The sequence below is a fragment of the Chroicocephalus ridibundus genome, chromosome 7, assembly GCF_963924245.1.
Source record: "Chroicocephalus ridibundus chromosome 7, bChrRid1.1, whole genome shotgun sequence".
Taxonomy (NCBI): domain Eukaryota; kingdom Metazoa; phylum Chordata; class Aves; order Charadriiformes; family Laridae; genus Chroicocephalus; species Chroicocephalus ridibundus.
In genome coordinates this window covers 54,022,608-54,035,898 of record NC_086290.1, presented here as the reverse complement: position 1 = coordinate 54,035,898, position 13,291 = coordinate 54,022,608, and the positions used below count along the sequence as shown (strand labels likewise).

Genomic DNA, 13,291 nt, shown 5'->3' with positions numbered 1-13,291 from the left:
CTATTAAAAATAAAAAATGTGGGTTTTCTTAGCCTTGGCATGTCGCCTTCTGCCCTCTGCTCCCTTTCCACTGATCAGTACTATATTCTGGGTAGACTTTGGGCCCAGGTTTTCCCCAAACGGATCCTCACATCTTGTTAAGAGAATCTCATCTCTAAGGTTCTAAACTCAGATCTGCTAAAAACTTGCTTTACTTCTGACCACGACATTTCTCCCGTGCCTCTGTATAAAATGAGATTAGATGCTACCTGTGAAGAAGGCAGATGGTTTGTGTGTTTTGTGAAGTACTCTCCAGATATTGAGCTCTTCATTGGAACTTATATTAAGACTTAATATTTCAATGGTGTATGTGGTAGTAACAACTATACAATTTTCTAATGAAGGAATTTTAAAAATAATTAAAATTATGTATATATTTTTTAATTTTAGTTGTTTGTTTCAAATGGATTATTTGGGAGGCCGCAAACTTCCGATAAATTTAAAGGTGTAAGCTTTGATATCTTTTCTTCTTTCTTGCAGTTTAGTAGCAGGATTCCTGCAAGCGAATCTAACTCTTTTTCACAGTTAGTCTGAAATCCAAATCACAGCTTCTGAAAAAAAATCCATAAAGCTCTGTAAAGAAGCAGCTTTTTGCTACTTAATAGGAGTCTTTACCACAATTCAATATTTCTTTAACTGCCCATAATTCATAGGGCAGAGAAGTCAGGACAACATTTAGCACTGAGCAGTAATGAACACCAATTACTGTAGTCACAGTACTCCTAGGGATTATGATGTTGATGGTACATTTATTTCCCAAGAATAATTCATGAGATTCTTGAGTGTTGGTCAGCATTGCTTAGTACTTATGCACCCAACATCTTAATTACTAATTATCATTGAACTTCTGAAGAAACATCAGCCAGACAGTAGATTTTTATTGGTGAATAAAACTATTGCTAAAGAAAGTAACCTCATCTCTACAAAACAGCGTGCCTATAAACTGGCACAGCATATGAACTTCTTTATTCAAGAAAAACATATTATCTCTGGAAAATAAATTAATATTATTGCCATGTGGCAATCCATGGGTAAACAACTGGCATTTCTTTAACAAAACCTTGTCCCCAGTGGAGACTTTTCATGTTATTGCTAATAGACCTTCTCCTGGAAGTTGAATTACAAAACATCATACATTTAGGGCTGACTTATCACTAGAGGGTCTTTTATTTCCAATTTCTCCTTAATTGAGGTCATAGGAATTTTGGTGTTCAGAGAATGTATGTGTATATGTAAAGATATTCTGAATTTGCTACCTTAGAAAAATAAGGACTATTAAAATCTAACTTGATCTGTGTTTGTTTTCAGTGGCCTTACACGAAGGACAACAACAAGACCATCTATGCTGCTCATTTAACTTCGACAAGTCAGATTCAGTGAGTCATAGTACTTGTATTAGCGAGATTTTGCATTTAGCATTCACATAAAATGTCATCTTTGTGCATAAGATGCTTTCTTCAGATTCCCAGACAAGATCTGCTGTCCCTTTGTTTACATTACTTTCCATACAATTCGTCCTTTCCGTAACAGCACATTCACACAACGCTGTAACTGTGTGCTTCCGTGGGCGTTGCTGGGCTATTCTAGGAAATCTGAGAGGAAAGACCAAGGTTTAAACAACCATAGTCATCCTAAAATCACAATTCTGGCATTTAATTGTGAACATGTGGTTCTGTTTTGGGCTGGTGCACAGCACAGCGCTACAGCAAGAGCTGCTCAGGCCCCGTGGCCTTTGACAAACTGGTAGGCATCGTGTCAGTGTAAAACTTTACCCTGGAGATTCACTGAAAAGCGGAACAATGTTTAAAGTCTACCTTGATGTAAAACAGAAATGATTAAATGTTGCATAAAGTTTGGAGATGACTGCCTTCGATATTAAGAAGGAAGCATTTTCCTACACACCCTGAAGAATATTGAATAATTAATTGGGCTATTGCATTATCCTCTATGTGAAATCATTTGGAGGGAGTAATTACCAGAACCAGGATGCTTCAGGCCTCTTATTCAATAACAACCCTTAGAAATTAGATGTCACCCATCTCATTTTTCTGTCTGCTTCTAGAAAGGAATGAGTGGTGGGCCATGCTACAGGAGTGACCATGAATGTCTCACTAACAAACAGGGGAGATAACTCGTACAAGACAACTATGGTCTTGAACTATCCTGGAAGCCTACTTTTTAAGAAGGTGACTGTTGAGGTAAGATCATAGAACAACTCTTCAGCTGGCAGCAGGCTGCCGAAAGAAAAACCAACGCAGACTGCTATTCATTTACTACCTAAATAAATCTTGAAGGCACAGGGAAGGAGCATTTCAGTTGTTAGGACTAGAGCCTAAGTACTGGATTTATCTGATTTAAGGTTCCCAAGCTTTTATGGGGCTATTTGTACCTAATTCGTTTTATGGGAGCAGACACGGACTGAGTTTAATTTCCCAGTCTGTTTTTATTCAACATTAAAGAGCATTCCTATTCTGTTGGCAGCCAGCCTCTCCTCCTGTTGACTGTGGACAACCAATACCATTAACTTCTGTAGTCTTACCCTGTAACTGCAGAGTTTGGCATCCAGTATTCAAGACGACGTAGAGATTGTTATTTCACTTTTCCCCCTACCTCTAAATGATACTTGGAGCAGCTGCTCTTGCATCCTCTATCTCTATAATTAGGCCAGAGCCTCTATTCCTTCAAATTCGGCTTACAGCTGGTGTGCATTTTCTGAAGGCAAGAGATAATTTTTATATTCCTGCACTTTACTTCATGTCTAATTTTTCCAGAATTGAACAATGAGCAGAAGATACGTTAGCCATCATGTTTTAACAGTACCCTAGTGAGTTAAAGAGTATTTGCAGGGTAATGGATATTTTGTTATGTCTTTCTCTTCCCTCATAATAGGCAAAATTTTCAGTGATTTGGCAATTAGGTGAAAGCATATGCCAAAATAAGTCTGCAATCACCGTTAATATCACCAAGTGAGTATAGCTGTTTTCACCACAAAATAGACTGAGCTAGGAAGGAAACCAGAATCCCTACTCAGTGTCCACACTATTTACCAGTCACTGGATACAGAACTGTCACTGGATGCAGCTACACTTGTCCTGTTCAACCTCCTATAGCACTTGGATCCATGTGAAAAATCTTTCCTTCCCTTATGATAATTTTAGCTTTGCTCATACTTCATTATTTTGGTAAAAGGTAGAGCATCCTTTGAGGTCCTAATTTAAATGTAGTACTTATTTAAAAGCTTGCGTTTCTGAAATGGCGAACTGGGTTCTGACATCCTCCTTCCTTAGCAAAGGGGATAGATGAGTAAAATATCTCATCCAGCTCTGTTCCAAGTACAGTTTTCCTTCAAAATGGTTGGCATGAGACCATATGTTCAGGGTGTTTTTCCTGTTTAGGGGCTTTCTACTGAAGTTAGTATTCAGATTCCTTTCTTCTCGCATTCCTCCCATTGACGTTTACGGCGAGTGTCTAGTACACAGTGTTTTTCAAACAGAGAGCATCTTTAAGAAGGAAATGAGACCTCATCTCTGGCAGATGAGGTCTTCATTGCAATGCTTCACTGCATTACGCTTCATTGCAAGCACAGTTTACAGCAAAGGTTTCTATATTGATTTAGTGTCCAGTTTTGTGAGGGGTAGAAGCTTTAAATTTTGATTAATGAATGCAATACTACATATGCACAAATTAGCATTGGTTTGTGGGGAAACATTTCAAGGCAATGGCAGCTGTCAAAATCTGTAGTAATAAAGGGCTACCCCAACACTACTGTACCGTGTCATCAAGTGGGCTGGCACCTCACCTTTCCTTAATTACTGCCACTCTGTTCCCATCCCTCTTGTACAGCCGATATTAGCAGTTCTCAAACTGTAGAAATAAAGGACCAAGGCAGGCAGATAATAACCTTGATTCATCCATCCTGCTTTTTTTTTTTTTCAAGGCATAAATGAAAATAGCACCATTCTGGCTGAAGAACATGTCCTTGATGTCAGATATGCATTCGCCGCAGTCCTTACCAAGTGAGTTTTAAGAATATTCAATTATATTGCATTACTTTAGTCAATTAGAGGAAAAAAGATCAAGAGGATGCCTGGTAAAATTCCAATACAATTTCCATCTCAATAATTTCAGGCTCTGCAGATTGTCAAGTCATTTTCTGTGGTACTAGGCAGCAAGAGAGTCTGAAAGACAGAACAATAAAATCATATCATAGGGCCTCTAACTGCTTAGCTCATAAAAAGTAGACTTCAAGATAGGTTCACAGACGCATCTAATTGATAGACTGCGTATATACACACATATATAGACAGACTGCGTAGACAGCATTCCAGTTTCTAACAAATCTGATGATGCTACCTCTTAATTACTTAATGCATCTGCGTCATTGGATATACTAATTTTTAATAATAACCTAATTCGCTTTTAACGTAGTTTGATTTATCGTTCTCTTTAGACCAGTTTCTTTAATGTACATGAATGTTAGCGAAGGACTTTTGAAAACAGAGAATTCAAATCTCATGTAAGCATAGCGTCAAATTCAGGTCACCCGATCCATCTGCAATCGGGACTAATGCATGTGCCTTTTCTTCTGTAGATAAATGGAGACTCGCTTTGACGCTACCATCAAGCTACAGATTTGGGCTCCTATCGGTATACAAGGTCGCAACAGAACAGTGGTCAAAAATGCATCAGGAACACAGGTACTTTTTCTTATTTTTTTTCCTAATCCAATACCTCTTCACTGGTCCTTACAGAGGAAAAAAAAAAGCATATTATTGCAGATTAGAGCATTTTTAAAGCCCACACTGCAGAAACATTACATATTGACATTTTGTAGCATCATTCCAGGTAAAAAATTTGCCAAACTGAACAAGAGTTCATTTTTAAAAGTAAGTCAAAAGATGTTTTTTTCCCCTGCTCTCTGTCCCCAACTGGGCTAAGTATATTTACCTTTGTCCTCACTGCCCAGATTTTTTTCTTTTTTTTCTTTAAAGACAATATAGTAAGGAAAAAACTCTTAATAATCTAAGACTAAAATGGTAAGAAAACTTCTGTGGAATTCGAAACATGACTTGAACACAAAAGCATCCTTTTCCTCCCCTTCTCAAACGTCAATTCTGTTCTCTCCCTGCCCATCACCCCTCAAAAAAAGTACATATGTAAACATCTTAAAAGCAGAAGACTCTGGGGGTTTGGGTGTTTTGGGGTTTTTTTTGTTTGGTTTTTTTTTTTTTAGACATTTTTGATAACATATACATATTATACACATTGGTAACCGATCATAACATTTCTTCATTGTGCCGACATTTAAAAAGGTCATACATAAAAAAGAGCAAAGGGGAAAGGCAGTATCAGTGACTTAGTCCTTGGCAACATCACAGTCCCGCGCTCACTGGAAGAGGCTGCTGTTCTGTAAAACGTCATTGGCGGACTCAAAGCTCAGGACTTCTTTGTGGAACTTAATGAGCTGCTTCTTTATTTTCCTCATGGAAGCAGTTGATTCCTTTTTCTTGTAGCCCATGTGTTTCAAAAATTTATCTGACAAGTAGTGCAGCCAGAGGACGTTGCTGTGTGGGTGATAGTCCGTCCAGCTGTTGGCATTCTCTGCTTTCATTTGCCTGTAGATATCAAACTGGTAGTCCCCCGTGCCTTGAAAGAGTTCTTCATCAGTGGAAAGGTCACAAAACACAGTTAACTCGTCCTTCTCCAGCCGCGACAAGGTGTAATCTATGATGTTGACATGAATCCCTGCTGTGGGGATTGTGTGCTTTGTCCCATTCAACACATAAGTAAGCTCCTTTTCATCCGTTTTCTTTACCAGCACGTTCCCCCAGTGCAAGTCTCTGTGCTCGAAGTGCAGTTCCTGCTCTGCCACAGCCAGGGAAGCAGTGACCTGGTGCAAAACGCTTTTTGCTGATGCCACCGAACTGAACCTGTTTCTCATATTCTCCAAGTCACTGCCTCCAAATTCAAACTCCAGAACAATGAAGAGCTGTTCGTCCCCAAAAAGGTCTGGCCGATCATTTTCTGATCCCGTTACTTTGTGGTATTTGTCCCAGGCTTCCAGGAGATACTCAGGATAGGCCCCTTGGACACAGTGCACAGAGTACAAGCTGATGAACCCAACAGTCCTATTCACAGACTCTTCCGACAGAAGACTGAGTTCTTTCGAAATTATGATCTCAGGCAGAATCTCTCCAAAGCTCTTTTGAGCTTCACCATTTACTCTTTCAGTCCCCTCAATGGGAATTATTTTTAAGGCCACAGGTCCTCTCTCACTGTCGATCTGGAAGACCTCTCCAAAGACCCCTTCTCCAATTTTCTTGCAATCTTTCATCTTATCCAAAGGAATGCATTCCTCAAAAGTAATAGGCCTCTCTTGCTGGCATTCCCCAAACACCTTCTCTGCGTCTGTAAGCATTAGCTCCAGGACAGAACAGGAATTGCTGGGAGCCAACAGTACCATGGAGGAAGCAGACCAAGTGCTGCACTGCGCCATACCACCAGATTGGGTCAACTGGTGCCCTGAAAGCTGGAATTTCATAGAAGGGGTACAAAGGATGCTGTTGTAGAAACTCTCTTCCATGGTAACTTTCTTCTTCTTATGGAATGACAAAGATGCTCGAACTCTACCCCAGGAATGGGAGCTATTGGGTAATGAACAGCCATTGTTTCTTACATCTACAGGCATCTCCAACACACCCTTCTTCATTCCTTTTTGCCTCACCTGTGGTCTGAAAAATGAGTTATTAGGCTGCTGCTGTCTCTTATTTCTGTGCCTTTTTGGACGGAGCCTTGTTTGCTTCCCCCACCGGCTGGCACTGAAGCCACTGATGCAAGCTTTTCTACAGGTACTTCCCCCTCCAGAAATGACCTGGGTACTTTTATGTTTATTCTCCGAGATGGCTTGAAGGCCCAAAGGAGATACTGGCTGCTGGCAGGCAGGCTGAATATCTGCCTTTTTGTTGCGTTTCGTGCTTGTCAGCCACATTGGCACTTCTTGAGGGTCCAAGACTACCACTGGCGTAAGCTGGTACTTCTTGGCTTTGCCTCTCTGACAACACAACCTTCCTTTTGTTGAATCTCTCCTTAGATCATCACATGGTTCATCAGAACTGGCACCATCGTAGGGTGCAGAGTGCCATGGCTCGCTGTTACCGGCCGGCAGCGCCGCCTGAGGAGGGGACGTGGCTTTCTGTGGGGACAGGGGAGCTTGTGCCCAGGAGGGTCTCCACACCGGTGCCCTCGAAACCCTGCCGGACTTTTCCAACCCCGTGCCCGGCTGGCCGCTCCTTCCCGTGCCTTTGGGACGGGACCCTGCAGCTGCCCCTTCCCTGGCGCTGCTGTCAGCCCCCGGCGATGGCGGGCGCCGCTCCGGGCCACCCGGAGGCGACTCCGGCGAGCTCGGGACACTGCGGGAGGAGGTGGCCGGCTGCCTGCGCGGCGGGGAGTAGAGCTCCAGGCTGCCGCCCAGCCCCGAGCCGCTCTCCACGCTGGTGTTGAACAGGACGAGGGAGCTGAGCTCGGCCGGCGGGGCCCGGCGGCGGGGCCGGCGGCGGCGGGCGCTGCCGGGAGGCGGCCATTGCGGGGTGCTGCACAGCAGGGGCCGCTGCGCACCGGGGAGGCGGCGGCGGGCGGGGGACGGGGACGGGGAGGAGGAGGAGGCGGCGGCGGGGGCCACCGCATCCGGCGGACGGTTCTCCTTCCCCGCGGCGCCGCCGCCGCGGCGGGTCCGCAGGCGCCAGGGCCGGGCGGGCCGCTTACCCTGGGGCTGCCGGGAGCGCTTGCCGGGCGGCGAGAAGTCGGGGTCTTCCGAGTGGGCGGAGAGTCCGCTGGAGCCGGTCGAGAGGCCGCTGGAACCGGCCGAGAGGCCGCTGGAACCGGCCGAGGTGGAGCTGAAGAACCGCTTGCGATCCTGAGGGGGCGAAATCCATCGGTCGGGCGGTGGCAGCCGGCGGAGCTGCCCGCCGCGCCGGGAGTAGGTGCGGAGCAGGCGCGGCGGGAACGGCATGGCGGCGGCCCGGCCTGACAGCGACAGCCCGCCCGCCCGCCGCCGTTTCAAACGGGCTCTCGCGAGAGTAGGGCGGGGGGGGGGGCGAGAGGACGACGCGTCCCCGCCCCGCACGGGAGGGGGCGTGACCCGCCGACAGGCTCCGCCCCCGGCGGCCAGGCCCCGCCCCCTGGCCCGCCTGGCTCCGCCCCCCGACCGACTGGCTCCGCCCCTGACCGTCCAGGCCCCGCCCCCGGCTCCGCCAGGCCACGCCCCCGAGCGGTTTTCGCGCGCGTTCCCGCCCCGCGGAGGTTCCGTTCCCGGTGGCGGCGAGTGCGAGGTGGGCTGTGAGCCGGTGCCGGGTCCCCCGGAGCGTTCCGGCGGCACAGAGGCAGAGGCGAGCCGTGCCTCTGTAGGGACGAGCCCCCGGAGCCGCGGACACCCGTGGCAGCCGGGGACTGAGCCGCTGCGCTGCGTTCGAAGGCGTTTGGGATGTGCGTTATCGGTGCGTGTGCACCGCCCCGCCCGCTCTAACGGACACAGTGTCACCATGACAGCAGAATCGTCCTTAAAAACCTCACACTGAGCGTACATAGAGGACTCTGCTGCCTTTGCTAAAACCTGTGACCGGCCAGAGGTCCAGGGTGAGGTTCCTTCTGCGTCGTGGTGGAGACGCTGCTGCTGCACACATGGTGCTATTTTCTGACCCCGCAGAGCCAGACCGATGTTTTATTCGTGGCAGCGTCTCCTGGGAGGCACTCAGTACTTAGAAGAGATGCTGCGATCGTCGTGCTTCCTTCCGAAATTGCCCTTTGTGAAATGACTCTGAATTTGTCATCAGCCATAGTTACGCAGAAGGTTATACGCACCAGACGCAGCCTGGTGGCAGCACCGGACAGGGTGGTTCTTGCAGTCTGAACGAGGATTTGCTGTTGCAACACGTTTTTCTGAAAAGACTGAAAAGCAGCTGATATTTTGTTCCTTTTATTTCTTCCTCCATGGTTCTTAAAGAGCATAACTGCTCTGCTTCGAAGGTGAAAAATCACCTTCAACAGAGAACTATATCTGGGCCTGAAAGAAGAGAATCATAACGCTGAGGTGTCAGAGCATCACGTAGGGATCTTGGTCCTTCTCTTGGGGCAGGAACAAGTGAGAAATCCAGATGTCTTTGCTGACTCTAGAGAACCGATCAAGTTCCCACGGTTAAATTCTCGACCTTTTGAAGCAAACATCTGTTCTGACATTTAATTTAGTGAAATCAGGTTTTTGACTGTAGCACAAAACCAGAGGGAGGATATTTGCTAGTGCGTATCATAAAAGTTTTTAGGGTTCTGTATTGTACTCTGTGTATCTGACACTTGAGGCTATCACGGAGGCCTCAGGGATTTCAACATGAATATTCCTTCTCCTTCCCTAGTGAAGACATGCTCTTTAATCTGAAAGATCATCACTGGTCACTACTGTAATCACTGTAAACTTGTAAAGAAGACTCAGTAAATTTAACCCCCTTGAGGAGGCTTGCAATGAAAAAAAAATCATATTTTGTTGCAAAGTACGTGCATAGGTAGGTTGATGGTACATCCAGCGTAGTTTAAAGGTTAGCTCAAGCTGTGTAGTGTTCTCAGTTAAAAGCTAGCCAACAAAAAATAACTGGGCTGCAGTATATGCTAAGCTGGCCTGGATTCTGTCCCACATTACTCTCGTCTTCCTGAAAAAGGGAGTCTTTGATTCCTTGCCTGTTGTAGGAAGCTGTGTGGGTGGACTTCTCTTGCTGGCGTTCATTATTCTGCTCCTCTGGAAAGCGGGTAGCATTAATGCACACACAACAAAACAGAAATCTTTTTGTTAGATGTTTTAATATTTTTTTAACATATCCCTAAGTATGAAAGTGATATTTTCAAATGTGCACTGAAGTACGTCTGCCGCTTCCTGTTGTAATACCCCAGTCTTACGTTTTGAGCTATTGTGAGTGCTGCAGTATAACCTCTCGAGCCCTGTTTTAAGGTGCTTTGCAGAGCATTTGAATGTTATAAAGTGTTTGTAGATGTTCTGAAGAGTTTTGAACAACGTAGGCCTTCAGGCTCTGCCAGAAGCCGTACCTGGGCTGCCTGCCGCTTTCACTCATTCACTTCTTGTAACCCTGAAAAGGAAAACCTTGACATTTTGATTTTAAATTGTTTTAAGAAAAAGCAAAAAGGAATGCACACACAAAGACTTAACAAGTTCTTTTAATTTTTTCCCTAGTGTGGCTTTTTCAAAAGAAACTATAAAACCATGATGGAGCAAGAAGATACCTCCTGAAGACTAAGCTGGCCAAAGCAGAAAGCTCTGTGTTCTTTCACTGGCTTTTTGGAAAAAAGAGAGAGTCTCTCTTTGGCAGAGTCAAAGTCTGGCTAAGTGCAAAACCAGTTCATATTCCCTGCTAGAGCTATGGCTCCCTCCGGATTTGGGACTCTCCCAAATTGCTGTTTTGACCACAGGGGCCCAGCTCTTTTGGGCAATCCAGTTGCCTGCTTGTTTAATTTCAACTGACTATTTATCATAAAGGAACTGCCCGGTATTGACAAACTAGACTCCCCATGAGAAATTTTGCTTTAATGTAGATATGCTAGGAAAATTTCACTGTGGACCCTGTTAGATTTATGTATTGGATTGCAGTCTCTTAGTTGCTGGGATGCTGAGTGGTTCTTAAACTGATTTTAGTGCTGAGTAGCTTCAGAAGAGATGGAAATTGAAATGGATTAGGGGAAGCTTCCCATCCTGCTATTGCTAATGAAAATGGAGGGACAAGCATTTTGCATATTTGTATAAATATCCAAATTTGTGCATTTTGATACAGTAAAGTATGTCCCTTAATGTCTCTGGTTCTTGGAATCAGAAGTGTGTGTATGTGGCCATCAGTTTTTTGTACCTCACTATCTTACTTCTGATTTCCCATTTTTCAGTTGGTTTCAAATCCTGATTTGGTCACAAATGAAGACTTGTCTGATGGGCCCCATTTCCAGTTCAGACAGACTCCTCCTGTACCAGGAGAGATTTCCCCAGATCAGCCTGTTCACCACCCCTGAACCTCGGGCAGAGCCGAGCAGGGAGCTGCAGCGTTGCCATCCGCCCTGCTGCATGTGTGACAGAAAGTAGGGTGAATCGTGAGCTATCTCAGTTTATCAGTATCATATAGGTTATCAGTAATTGCAGTTTACAGGGTTTGGGGAAAGAAGGTGCACGTCCGAACCCCGTGGCTGGCTTTAGCCACTACCAGGTGTTTTCTTGCCTGAGCAATGAAATGGTCTCAGGCCCCCTCAGGTGTTTGCTCTTTCCAAAGGACAAATAACAGACATCTGGTACGATTCCTCTCTGTGGCTTTCTCTGTCCCTAATTGTGTAGTTTTTTTATTTCTGTCATGTTTGGCTAACCATAAACCCCGCAAATCTAATGTGTGTTTACACACAGCACTAGATTAAACAAAGTTTTTTCAGTCAGACCTTCAGAAGGCAAAACAGTTCCTGTCTCCTTTGGCTTAACCAATATTGCCTGATGGAAAACTAAAGTGAACAAGCAAATTCTGGCCTTCATTGAAGTTTCCTTGTAAAATTCCTGTCTAGTGCCCAGGTAGTGCTATTAATACGTCTCTTCAAGGCTATTACGGGGATCACCTTCCTGATGGGATGGGCACCCTGCAGGCTGTGCCAGCCTGGCTATGGCCTACCTCTAAATTTGGCTGCCAAACAGCCAGAAGTTAAAGGCGCTAAGCACACAGGCCTGCCTGCTTAGGATAAAAGCACGATGTACCACTGCAAGATGTTGTAAGGGGTACCAAGCAAGACCCTTGCGTGACTTTCAACAGTACGAGAGAGAGGTGCAGAGATCTCGCGCTGGCATCCAGCTTAGTCAGCAGCTGCAGCCGTTCTTCCGGCTTGAATTTCTTTCTCTCTCCTCCCTGGCTGATGGTAGAGTTCCTTGGAGCTGCATACAGAGAGTGAGTCACTCCGAATCGGCTTACAGGTGCCAGGGACTGAGGAAACGAGACTTCCTCGGTGAGAGCTCAGGAAGGAAATTATTACCTGACCCAAAGAACCACCTGTGTCAGGGGGTTTGTCAGAACAGCTCTGTACAATTTGGAAAGGAAGGTGCTTTGCCTGGTCTGAATGGCTGTACTGTCACCTCCCTTTTTAATTGCATCTTCTTTGAAAATAAATTCTTGGAAGAGAAGCCTGACTGTGCATTGCACTTGCTGGCTGAAGGTGGTTTGAGCAGCACTTTGTGCGTCTCTGGGGCTGCTCTCTGTCACTCAGCCTGGATTTTGGCAGAGCTGGTACAAAAATGTTCTTTGCATGTCCTTGTGTGGAAGGATCTTTATGAGGAATTAAGTGCATGGAAAGCAGAATATGCCGGGCTGAGAGAGAGAATCCCTTTGAAGAGCTTCAGGCAAGAGAGCTGCTCCTCTGGAGCTGCTGTGCATAGTAGTGACTGAGGTGGTGGCATTATAAGGAAGACAATTTTTCAAAGGTTCCTGTTTTATTCGCTTATTTATTTTTAAGTTTCAGGGCATGCTGGCTTTTCTTTGGAGGGGAAAATATGTTGTCTGCTTTTTCCACTGCTCTAGAGAGGTCTTCCACTGAGTGACACGTGGTGTGGACAACTGTCCGTGAAAGGACTGTCGTATACCAGCAGTTGTGGTCTTGCTGCCTGTCCTCCCTCCCAGACCTTCTCCATGTCGCATTGAAGTCCTACCTGTTCTGATGCACCTGGAGATCTCTGCAGTCAGATCGTACTTGGTAAGTCTGGGCACAGAGAAGCTGCTTGTAGTTTTTTGATTACTTTCCTAAGGGAAGGAGTGTTAATTGTAGAACCTGTGCTAAGAATAAGGAGTTGCAAAGGTAGATTTCTCAAGGCTAAACAAACCCAGATCTTTCACCCAATCTTGTTATTCTCCCTCTTTCTTTCCTTTTTTTTTCCTAGTTTCTTCTCTGAATTAAGTTTCTCTCATTACTTGGATCCCTTTTGTTGTCCCTTATGGCTCCCAAAGAGGTCAGTTCTTGCAGTGGGTAATGCTATTTTCCTTTTTAGATGTTTTTTCTTAAATGCATTACAGAGTTCTGTGACTTGTAATTTCCGATGAGTGCCATCCGACCATTTAATTCTTTGCAATTGCTATAGTAGATGCCAAACACATTTGCAGTAATTGGATGGCACTTAAGGGATTAGCCAAGACTGCCAAGACTCACAGGCATCCAAACCACAGCTGGGGTTTTGTGCTGTTTCCAT

General features: G+C 45.4%; 1 protein-coding gene and 1 long non-coding RNA gene across 2 annotated transcripts; one reads left to right on the top strand and one right to left on the bottom strand.

Moving 5' to 3' along the window:
- Positions 1-1,204: 1,204 nt before the first annotated feature.
- LOC134518951 (uncharacterized) lies at positions 1,205-4,734 on the top strand. Its single transcript, XR_010072096.1, has 3 exons — positions 1,205-2,237; positions 3,977-4,055; positions 4,631-4,734. It is a non-coding gene; the product is annotated as an uncharacterized LOC134518951 (long non-coding RNA).
- Positions 4,735-4,762: 28 nt separating this feature from the next.
- Positions 4,763-8,184, bottom strand: HASPIN (histone H3 associated protein kinase). The gene has a single exon (XM_063342366.1). It carries the CDS (start codon positions 8,045-8,047, stop codon positions 5,426-5,428), a length of 2,622 nt encoding a protein of 873 aa, XP_063198436.1. The 5' UTR covers positions 8,048-8,184; the 3' UTR covers positions 4,763-5,425.
- Between the last annotated feature and the right edge of the window lie 5,107 nt (positions 8,185-13,291).

Coding starts and splice junctions, on each gene's coding strand:
- HASPIN (XM_063342366.1), bottom strand. CDS start 8,047: ATGCCGTTCCCGCCGCGCCTGCTCCGCACCTACTCCCGGCGCGGCGGG.